Source organism: Crinia signifera, chromosome 9, assembly GCF_055691185.1.
Source record: "Crinia signifera chromosome 9, ASM5569118v1, whole genome shotgun sequence".
Taxonomy (NCBI): Eukaryota; Metazoa; Chordata; class Amphibia; order Anura; family Myobatrachidae; genus Crinia; species Crinia signifera.
In genome coordinates, this window is record NC_139225.1 from 51,897,080 (window position 1) to 51,909,272 (window position 12,193).

General features: G+C 42.2%; 1 protein-coding gene and 1 long non-coding RNA gene across 5 annotated transcripts in view; both read right to left on the reverse strand.

Moving 5' to 3' along the window:
- LOC146035554 (uncharacterized) overlaps positions 1–2,269 on the reverse strand; it is a 63,351-nt gene extending 61,082 nt beyond the window's left edge. Inside the window, exon 1 of the long non-coding RNA XR_014460672.1 lies at positions 1,532–2,269. This is a non-coding gene — a long non-coding RNA (uncharacterized LOC146035554). The remainder of the gene's footprint in view (positions 1–1,531) is intronic.
- HDAC8 (histone deacetylase 8) overlaps positions 1–12,193 on the reverse strand; it is a 206,189-nt gene that overhangs the window by 80,499 nt on the left and 113,497 nt on the right. For 2 of the 4 annotated variants that reach the window (XM_083159074.1, XM_083159072.1), the window contains one exon: positions 10,308–10,413. In XM_083159074.1, coding sequence (XP_083015200.1) covers positions 10,308–10,413 — 106 coding nt within the window. Of the gene's footprint in view, positions 1–6,814; positions 6,967–10,307; positions 10,414–12,193 lie in introns of those variants that run through there. The other 2 variants (XM_083159073.1, XR_014460670.1) reach the window with 2 other exon arrangements.

The window sequence follows — 12,193 nt, forward strand, 5'->3', positions numbered from 1 at the left end:
CTTATTTAGCACCTTCTTGAATATAATAGATGATATCTGATTAGTTGCCCATAGCAACATCCCATCTGAAATAGAACTCCCATCTTAGTAAATTCCCCCCTATGTGTACAAGCCTAGCAGGTGGGTGTCTGCTCCCACAGGCTACAACCTGTTGCATTCACTGTGGAAGTTACCATACATATATTTTTTTTTAAATAAAGTTTTTGCAGTTAAACACAATTATAACGAATGTTCCCAGTAAGCAGCACACAATGGGTTAGGGAACAAGCCCAAAGTTTTAAGAAGCTCAGCTCCTCCCCCATAGTCAGTGAGTGATCATGTTACAATGTTATCCAGCTGTTTAAACAGAAATATAGTTTCCTGTCTTTTAAAATCAATGTTTACATGGGTACAGGATTAGGAACACAATAGGATCAGATGAAACATTATTTCCTTACACACATGGCTTTAAACAGCAATTTTATGAGGGCCCTTCCTGCCCTGTGCCATGTTTTTAACCCATATGCTACATAACCAACACCATAAATACTTCACAGCTTAAAAGGTGTTGATATTATTATAGACACATCCATGCACAAACAATGATTACCCCCACTAATTTCACTACTCATTTGTTTTTAAAAAAAAATGTCTGGAAATGTGTTTCTATAACCCTAAAAACAAGTATTAGACCAACAGTGAGAGCTGCATAAAACAGATATTATATACTGAAAATGTCTGCACAAAGTGGAATACGTGTTTGCTTCAGTAGGTACATAAATTAACTGTCTGTAATTTGTGGATTACTATTAGCAATGTAAAAAAACATGCAATAGCCATATAGCACCTTTTAATAGAATAGACTAGTAGAAATATTAATTCAAGACAGGATACAATTTCACTGTGCTTATATGGCCAGTGTTTTGTAATCAAAGGAAAAAAAAAAAGAAAAAAAAAAAAAAAGGAAGGAGAACCTGATTCACAGATGCATTAAGATTTCCAAAGATTGTACAAGATTTCAAAACAAAATTCACCTATTCAGAATTTTCTTTTTCCAAATTGAGATTTTGCTTTAGGTGATTAGCACGAATGAATGTATCTTATTTAGAATGATTTGGAAACTACCTGTGTAAAACTGCAAGGTAACAGAATAGCTTGTGGTAGGCAGAAAGAAAAGAAGCAGCTTAAAGACATTCAGATACATTTTAGAAGTTAAAATAAAGCACCACAGACCAAATCTACCACTGTTCCTAGCTCTTGATATTCTGGAGCACATAAAAGCAACTAACATTCTGTATCAGACACACGAAGATGATCTAACTTTAAATTATCTGGATAACACAGTATTAACAATATTATCTATAAACAGAAGAACTCTTCGGAAATAAAGTTAAATCTGGGAAAATTATTTCGATTAAAAACAATTCATAATTGCCTTTAGTTTAGAAGTTAAGATGAAGAAAATATAAAGTATTAAATGAACACTACAGTATGATAAATGCCAGCTATGCTAAACATTTGACATAAAGAAAAAAATTATAACACTACTTACCTTACAATATCGGTTGGAAAAAATTAACAGCTGCAGTTAATGCTTATTTAAAAAATCCAAGAAATAATAAAAAATATACCTTCACAAGAGGATTGTTTTGGCATTAATAAACAGACATGTGATTAATAAAGTATTTCCTTTCATTGTTACAGTGAATGTCTGTTGAAGTTCATTTCTGCTGTGTCTTTTCAAACACAAACCAGATGTACAAGAGCGTTTCTCTACGGTAACCAAACCAATTTGGTAGAGCTGGGTTTACTCAGTAGTCTGGTGTAAAACCTGAAGTGGAGTAAGGTTGCAATGGTTTCTTCTAAGTGAAGTTTGATCATCTGATAGGAAAATAGAGGCTATGTACACTTGCAGTCTGTTCAATGCTACAGGTGGGCAGTTCTGTTTAATGTTTAATTAATAAAAAAGGGTGGTCAGACAGCACTGTCAGGAACAGGCTCAGTGTGTAAGGTTAGACTTATGAGTAGGGAAGTAAGGAAATTAAAAGACTAATTGTTTGCTGCTGTTAGAAAAAATATAAATATATACGCAGCTGGGAAGCACAGCCCTCCCCTCTTGCTAGTTCTCCCAGGTTCCAGAACAAAGGGTAAATTGTCTGAGGTTAATTAAAAAGGAAAAAAAAAAAGATATTTTGTTGGGTTATCACTCTAGGTCAGCCTGAAATGAAGCAGATTGGTTCTAGTTTTAGTGCCAACGGCAATATTATCTTGGCTCTGGGAACAGCAGTTGTTTCCATAATAAGAGCAGACTGTTCCATAGCTCCGAGATAGACACTAGTGGACTTTCCTTCAGCTACTGGGTTAAGCTGACAAATAAGCCATATTGTAAAGATTTTGTAGTTTATTAGTAGTAACATAAGTTAGCATTCGGAATTCAGTGCAAGGATTTGTGGAAAGGCCATAAGGTGCCCATACACGGTGCAAGGGTGCGCTCTACCATGTAAATCCCATCGCACAGCACAAAGTCTATGCAGCCCGTGCTTTGTGGACTAGCTTCATATCGCATCGCATGCTATTTGCGTGCGATGCGATCTACTTTAAAATACATGAAAATATTGTACTGTGTATGGGCGTCTATAAATACATGATTTCTATTCTTTCTTGTATGATTTAAATTCAGGCAAAGGGCAAATGGAGACCTATTTAAAATTATTATATCGTAATTCCATGAATGGGTCACAGACCGCTATCTAGGATTTGTCAGTGGCCAAAATAACTTTCCTACTTTATTAACAAAATGGCTTTGTTACAGCTTGTATCACTGGAATGAGGTTACCTACCACTACTGTATAGAGTGTACTGTATATCAAATACAATTATAAATAAAAACAGTAACAAATACAGTTAAATAACAAAGCATTGGAAGAAAACAGCATTTCAAGTGCTACAAGGCACCGAACACAATACAATTCAAGCTCTGTGCAACTTTGAAAATATATGCAAATCTTTTGGGATGTATTTAATGCGGCCGGTAAGGGGGTTAAATGGAGGAGACCGCAGAAAACAAGTGATCCTTGCGGTTTAACCCCTGCGCCGACCGCACACCCAATTAAACGCAGCAGGGAAATCCATCCCCCAAACAGTGAGGCTCGCAGCTAATGTAGGGAAGCCCGCTGCATTAAGTCCTGAGTCTCGTTGTTTCACTGGCCGTATACACCATCTCCTCCTTCGCTCCAAAAAACGGAGTGAGGGGGAAGCAGCGTATACAGTGGGGTCAGTTGAATGCTGACCCTGTGAGCGGTGACAGCGATCAGGCAGCGCTGCTCACTGTCACAGCTTGCCAGCAGCATTGAATACACCAATTTGTCTTTTATTTGTTTTGAGATGCAGACCAGACAGTACTAGAAGCACCACAGCAGACAGTGACATCCTAGGCAGGATAGAGGAACTGCACTGATTTTGAAAGGTGCAGAATGAATGAACATTAGTAATGTATACATGTGTATCAATTGTTGAGCTGAAAAATAGTCTACTTAAGGTTGCCAGGCTAATCCCCAAACATTATTCCAGTATCATCATCTATAAAGCACTGATATTACACAGCATCCTACACTGAGGGGAATCACTTAACATAAAAAATGAAACATAGAAAATGAGCTTGAACTCTAAAACGGGTATGAAACACTTTCTAAATGAAGTAGGTGGTGAGGAAAGTGAGTGCGGCCATTCAAAGGCAGACATACTACCACCTGCCAGTAATAGATCAGCTACTGGTGCCATAGATGCACAGTTATAGTAAAATGGAGCAGCACTTTGTGTCGCCATCTTGTGCGGTTTCTCCTCATTCTAAAACAGGCATGTCCAACGTTGGCCCTCCTGATGTTTTGAAACTACACATACCAGCATGCTTTGCAATAGTTTTAGCATTCTCTAATAGCAAAAGCATGCTGGGATGCGTAGTTTCACAACATCTGGAGGGCCAACGTTGGACATGCCTGTTCTAAAACATAAACCTGCTGTCCACCATAACTGACCTTCATCTTTCAACTTAAGTGAACCTCAGGGCTCTTCTGGTTCTAGAGAAGAATTTTCTTTCATAAATAGCAAGTAAAATAAAACTGAATATTGAGGCACTAATTGATAACTTAGGAAAAGTAACTGTAGGAGATGTGAAAAGGCAATACTATCTGTTAGCAGGCTTGTTTTGATCTATTTCTAAAATAGAAAACTGGAACCAAGATATAGATGGTAACATAGTAGCATCTTATCAAACTGCTTGGCAATAATAATTTTTCTGGATTCATCTCACCTCAGCTTCAATATTAGTTAATGTACCACACTGTGCATTCCCAGGCCAGCTGCTTACATATACAAATTCTCAAGCTCGTTTGCATATACTTTTGCATAAGCCATTGACCGCCAGAACTCTTCTACCACAAACATGAAATGTGCGAGCAATTGTGAAGTACACAATTGGCTCAGTGTGGATCCTGCACATGCTCTAAACAGGAAACATCAGAGTTGTATAAATCATCAGGTGTATTTACAACTCGGAATCAGGCACTATTGGGTAAATTTACTAAAGCTTCTAAAAATGAAGAGGTGATGTCCCCCATAGCAATCAGATCCTATATTTTAAAGGTTGCAATAGAGAAATTAAAGACAGAATCTGATTTCTTGGTGTTGGCAACGCAAACTCTTCATTATTAGAAGCTTTAGTAATTATACCCCCTAAGGGGGGTATTCAAATCCTGCTGATATTTACAACATACTGGCACTTTTTGACAATTACCAGACAAATTTACATTCAACCTATTCAATGTAAGTTCTGATATTCCGATGTTCGAAATATCAGCACAGTCGGAAAAGAGATTTCCTGGCATCTTTGGCCAGCTTGCAGATCATGTAGCCATCGCAAGAGATCCAAAGACACATAACGGATCACGGTACTTGTTTCCTAGCACGGCCACAATCTTAAGTAATCGTGTCCCTTACTTAAGGGACACGATTACCCCCGATGGACCCGATTTCTTTTGAAATCAGGTCCATTTTGCCGGCTAGGAGACAATATCGGGGGCATCGCGTCGGTCGGGACCATTAACATTGGTCCCGACGCGACCGACGCGATGCCCCCGATATTTCCATAGGCTTCAATGTTAAAAAATATTTTAACATTGAAATCTTGTCGGGAAAGGTAAAATTTCGGGGGCATCGCGTCGGTCGGGACCATTAACATTGGTCCCGACGCGATGCGACGCGATGCACCCGATTTTTGCATAGGCTTCAATGTTAAAATATTTTTTAACATTGAAATGCTGTAAAAATGTGAAAAAATGTGAAATGGGCCAATATGACCCATTTCACATTATAGATGTCCCCGTCGTCACCCCACGATAGACGCCAACCCGAAGCGTGGCGAGCGCAGCGAGCCCGCGAGGGGCGGCGGTACGCGTCCTCCGACCTTTTCATGCCCTACTATCCACGTCGGCGTGGAGTGAGAATAGAATAGTGTGGCGAGCGCAGCGAGCCACCGAGCCCGAAGCGTGGCGAGCCCCGCGAGGGGACGCGGATACCTTCACAGTTATACGCGTCCCTTCGCGGGCTTCACAGGTGTCCGTGGCGACGCGGACACCTGTGAAGCCCGCGAAGGGACGCGTTTACCTGTGAAGGTATCCGCGTGCGCTCGCCACGCTTCGGGCTCGGTGGCTCGCTGCGCTCGCCACACTATTCTATTCTCACTCCACGCCGACGTGGATAGTAGGGCATGAAAAGGTCGGAGGACGCGTACCGCCGCCCCTCGCGGGCTCGCTGCGCTCGCCACGCTTCGGGTTGGCGTCTATCGTGGGCTGGGGTTAACGCGCTTAAATTTGGGGGGGTTGGGAATTTTTTTCATTGAATCCAATGTAAAATTGGGTCCCAGGGACCCAATTTACATTGGATTCAATGAAAAAAATCGGGTCAAAAATCGGTCGGTCGCGTCGATCGCATCGCATGCGACCAAATCGCATGCGATGCGATCGACCCGATTTTTCCGACACGACCACCCCGATCTGAATCGGTGTGGCCGTGCTAGGAAACAAGTACCCGGATCACTAATGCAAGCAGGGGCTGTCTACTCATACCAGATGCCTCCTGCTGCATTAACATATTAGTGCTATCGCCGCTGCTTTCATATAAAGCAGCAGCAGCAATAGCACCTCAAAACACATGTGATCAGATCTAAAGTCCAAAAGTTAAACAATAGCCATGCCATATTAGCAATTTTTTCATCAAATACACCAGCAAACATGTAGCCAAGGTCAGTTTGAACGCAGCTAGTAACACCCGCAATCAGCATGCATGTGCACTCAACTACACGTACGTATTACTGTCACACCAGTGGTTCCCAGGGAATGTATTAGCTAATTGCATATGCGCATAGTCTTAGCCAAGTGCATTGTGCATTTAATCTTACCCATGATGTGCGCACGCATGGCAAGATGGATGATCCTGGCTAAAGCTGTACATACTTCTTTTCTGGTCTGAAAATACATGCCTCAAAAATCCAAGATCTGCATTACTTAAAATGTATTCTTCCGAACTACCTAAATAACACTAACTGAATGTGGTGTGACCACAGCAGTTATGCAAAATGGCCTGACTAATTCCCAATATGTGGCCCTTCATGAATCAAACTCCTTTTTCATTTACACTGTTTTCTCACAAGCAGAAGCCTTTTATTGCTTTGCATTTTAAAAACCTGTCTTTTTTCTAGTATGTGTTCTGAGGTGGCCAGCTGGCCTATCATACTAATTGCTTGTCTGACTGATAAGAACAAAGTTTTATAGGGGGAAACAATGAAAATTAAAGAAACATTTTTTGTAAACAATTTTTAATATTCAAAACGATCCATAAAAGCACCAAGTTTGTATGTACAAGTAATTTGTCCAGAAAGCAGGAAGATATTGCATCTACCAGGAACATGTTAAACCACATGCTTCAAGTTACCTGTTTGAAAGGGAGAGAAGTGCAAAAGAATGAGAAGGGTAAAAATTAGATTATTAAAATGTACATTTGTAAAGACCCTGAAGTGCAGCACTTGGAGGCTAATTGCCCTCTAAGCATGTACTGTAACCGCACCATTAGCAGTGGTTACATGGGTAGACATTTTTGAACTACTACAACAAAAGAGGTGACTTTTGCACATCTATGACCAGCCTCATTTTCACATGGTTTTGCCACCATTTTTCTAATTTCATATAGCTTTTCATTCAATGTTATATGGTACCCTACAGTCACTTTTTAATTATACAATGTGCTACGTTTCAGGCTATGCATTGGATGTCTCCTAGGCCCTTATTCTGATCGGTGCGGCCGGATCCGATTATGCGGCCAGGACCGTGTGTGCGAAACCCCGCCTTCCATACGGATCGCCAACTCCGTCCGTACGCGGTAAGAAGCTGGCCGAACGGACCGCACGTGTATTTTTCACGGAATACGCCTCCATCTCAGGGAACCTCCCCCATCATCCGATGGTCGCAGACCATCGAATGCAGGACCGAGTGCTCCACCAGCTCCCGCAACCTCAGACCACACGGACATTTTTCCGTGCAAAAGCAGGGATCTGGGCGGGCAGCTGACATCCGGCGATGTCATATGTCAGCCCCATACACGTGCGTCACGGCCGCATTACCATACGTACACCCAGCATTTGGATGGGAACGCCCTTGAAACGCGGGGCGTATGCATATGGTAATGAGCCCAAATAGCCCTTCACGCCCCTCTCCACCCCCTGTTCGGAGTGTTCACATTTCATGCGGAATTTGGCCGTACGCCCCGCTCGCACATGCGCAGAGACGCCTCTGCACATGCGCAGACACAAAACATCGGCGGCACGAACGCACGCGGATATTACCGCACCGATCAGAATAAGGGCCCTAATCTGCAAAAGGGTTACAGATTATCCTAAGGAGTATATTGAATTAAGCACACTAACCAATATGGCATCCATAAGTGTTAACACACAGAAGCAGGTTTTTGCTCGCAGTCTATTGAGGTACGAGTAGAAATCTACTTTGGGCAGTATTCAATACCTCAGATTGGCCGTATTTTACAGCGAATCTGGCAATTCGCCGGTGTAACAGCGAATTTTCTGTCAGAAAAAAACAATTTGCCCTATTCAATGGAGCCAATTCGCTGCAAATGGTGGTTTTCAATGGGGTTTTTAGTGGAATTCGCAGAGAGTGTATTCAATGCTCAAATGGAGAACTGCTTTCTCCATTGATTTTCGCCATGATTCTCCATTTTACATTCGTCATCTTTTTTACACATTCGCCAGAAGGGGGCCGGGAGCCGCTCATTAAAATTCATATATTCACTGCACTCTGGTCCCGCTCATTACATATGCAGGATCGGGACCAGTGAGCGCAGCGGCTCCTATCCCAGCCCCATGCCAGCTCTAGGGTGGCTCTCCCTGTGTCCCAGCCAGCCCTCCTTCACCCCCACAGTGTCCGGCGCAGGCAGGGAAGCTTCCATCTCCCTGCCTGCAGTTGTCCCCCAGCTCCCCGCGGCATTCGCCGGGGGGGGTTAAAATTTGCCGCCAGGTGCAGAGAGCCACTGAGGCGTTGAATAGGGCGGATGGGCGGCTGCCGGGTGAATCTCCCTGAAGGGAGAATAGCAGCAAAAGTGCAGCGAATCCTACACAGGATTCGCTGCCAGCCGCGATCCCGGCCAATGAATACTGGCCTTTATCTTGCTGGAAAATGAACATGGTTTAATTGAATCTGGCCTTAGCCTCAGTGGTAAATTAAAGCAGTACATTTACATCAGAGGCACATCAGTAATAACCATAAGTAGGCATTTTAAATAAGTGTTACAATCTATAAGAAGCAAATGTGAATATAAAGCATGAAGGGACTGGGGGCTTTAGTTGAAACCAAAGATAAAAAAAGCCCTTGGGCTGCCTGTAACCCATCACTGTATTAAATCCATTCACTAGGAAAAACTCCATAGATTCCCCCACAAAAAAATCAGAAGGCTATGTATGATTGAAATGGGCTGCATCAGTGGTTCCCAAAAAGTGCACACGGCACCAGGGTTGTTGCAGTGCTAATTCAGGAGTGTCGCAGGATGGTCCAACACCAAGTAATGGATGGTGGTGCATTGTCTAACCATCCCGCAGCCATTTACACAGCACAGTCGACCCCATTGGGGTAAACGTAATCCCCCCCCAGTTAACTAGCGTTAAGTGCATATCTGCACTTAACGCTACTTCATACATCTGCCCCAATGTAACAAGTAATAGAAGGAAAGGGTTATGCTGGATTAAGTATATAGTGTGCAGGGAATTTCCAAAATATATAAAATGTAATTGGTACAATAAAAAATATTATTATGCAATAAATGATACTACAAGAAAAAAAACAGTAAAATATATATATATATATATATATATATATACACACACACACATATATATACATACACACACACATTATATATATATATATATATATATATATATATATATATATATATATATATATATATATATATAGTCCCTGTATATAGTCACCCTTAGTCCACAGTGGTCAGTATGGAAAGTGTCCGTTCCAGAGTGGTCCCTTTTTTGGATGAAGTATATGACGACTCCACTTGATGTAAATGGGATACCTTGGTAGTGTCTGGCTTCAGAGAGGTGGCATTCCTCCCAGAATGGATATCGATCAATGAAAGTTGAAGGTCCCTTTTAGTGGATTATAACAAGTTGGATGTCCTGTGCCAATCCATTAGTGGATTATAACAAGTTGGATGTCCTGTGCCAATCCAATAGTGATAGAGGGGCTAGTTTTGTTACCGAGGCTGTTAGTTCTTTGTTGGGTTACCTCGGGCACTGCAGCAACACCATAAACACTGATGCGTTTTGGTGATTCTTCAGCTTTATCAAGGTGAGGAGCAGCATGGCCCTCCTTACGATCTAATTGAAATAGAATGTGCTGCACAGTCTATTTCTACTTGCGATACCAAGGCGGTGCATCGGTATCGTAAGCCTCCTTAACATAATGCAATTTTTGCTAACCGTCCTTACGATTTTGACTATATAGTCAAAATCATATGGTATAAATTGCCGAAAATCACACCATGTGTACACACCATTAGTGGGATATAAAGTTAAAACATTTAATTTCGGTCTAGGGAGTGTTGCTGCTGCTGCTGCAAAAAAACTGCTGACACTATGGATGGCATCAAGCTAAACGGTTTGGGAACAACTTTGCTGTATATAAATAACTGCAAAACTTAACTATCCCTTCATTAGTAAGAACTTAAATATAAGTTAACACTAAACTCACCTTTGATTGATCCCAAGATCTCCTGAACTCTTGTAGTATCATTACGGTCAGGCCGGCAGCTTGGTGTAATCTCCAAAACATAGTCCGGGCCATACTCTGTGAAAAACTAAAGAAAACAGAATATATATTCTGTATGTTCCATAGTGCAGATGGTAAAAGAGATTTTTTTGATACAATAGGAATTGAACTGTACAGGTTGCCTTTATTTAGAATCGCCACAATTATTGTTCCTTTATTTCATTCAAACATATTGCCACATGCATTAACAGGAGTTGCTATCAGACTGTACAAAATATAATTTTAGTACTTCTAGTAAAAAAACAAAAAAAAACAAAAAAAAAATGAGTAATGCAGTGTACACGGTGCGATTCAGGGTCACTTTCTATTCAATTTGGACTATATAGTCCAAACTGAATAGAAAGTGACCCTGAATCGCACAGTGTTAGCCGCAAATCGAACACGATTGGCGGCCCAGTGGCATGGAGATCAGAAGTAGAGATAGACTGTGCAGGCAAGTCTATTTCAGCTTTGATCTGCTAGCTAGATTGAAAGTATAGCCATACTGCTCAATGCAGCATGATAACCATAGGGTTTAGAGCAGGCATGTCCAAACGATGGTCCTCCAGCTGTTGTGAAACTACAAGTCCTGTCATGGCTTGCCACAGTTTTGTTATTAGGGAAAGCTAAAATTATTGCAAGACATGCTGGGATGTGTAGTTTCACAACAGCTGGAGGGCCGTAGCTTGGACATGCTTGGTTTAGAGGATGCCCCACTAGGATTGGGTACAATCTGCAAACACTTATTTGTGGTCTGCCGCCTTCCTTCTGCATCCTGTGGTACACAGCAAACAATTTCCAACTTTCATAAACCTGTAGGAGGCCATAACTGTAAATTAATCAAGAATGAAGAGTAAAAATCCAAAACAGTAACAAAAAAAGGGTGTGTATTCATTATATGGATTAATAAAACAGATTGATAGGAGAGTAGTAACAAACACCTTTTGGCAACAAATGTAGGGGCACAGGATAAGCATGTGAAAATTCTTAATGGAGGGTATTGCTCATCTGAGCGCAAACCTTCACACTCAAAGTGGACGTCTCTAGATTTTTGTGCAATGTACAGGTGCCATGGGCGGAGCACATCTCATCGCACTGCACATAAAGTATGCACTGCTCATAATTTTGGACTAGATCGCATGGCATCTAGTTCAAGACGCACAGTGCACATCACACTGTGTATGGGTAACTTAAGTCTGAAATTTGTATCTCTGTATGCAAAGGAGTCAAATCTGTAGAATCCTAAATGGACAACCAAGTAGCACCGCACAACTGTTTAGCCAAGACACCATGCCACAACATCCAAGAGGTGCAGTTGCATGTTCACCAGCAGCAATGTAGGCAGCACAGTGGCTTCCGTAATCCAGTGAGCAATAGTCTGCTCTGACGGCCATCCACTTTTTAGAGTCAAGAATAACCAAGGAGACTGTGGGGTACACATTCTAAGGGGGATATTCAATCTCCAGCGAGCACCTCTTATCGGGGAGATGCCCGCCGGGCCCTATTCAATGCTATCTTCCCCGCCAGCATTGAGCAGGGTATCTCGGCAGAACGAGCCCGACATCACTAGCTGTCTGGCTCGTTCTGCCGGTAACAACCGGGAAGTGACGAGCTGCCGGCTGCAGCTTGCCTCTTCCCGGCCGCAACTCGTGACCACGCCCCCTTTTTTGCTCCCCAGCAGGCAGGACATTGAATCCCGCCTGCGTGTTCTCGGTCGAGCTGACCGAGAACGGGACTGGGTCACGGCGGTCGAGCAAGCTCGACTGCCGTGACCATGACATTGAATACCCCCCTAAGCCTTGGAGAGTGAGAAAGTACCATCCAAACGT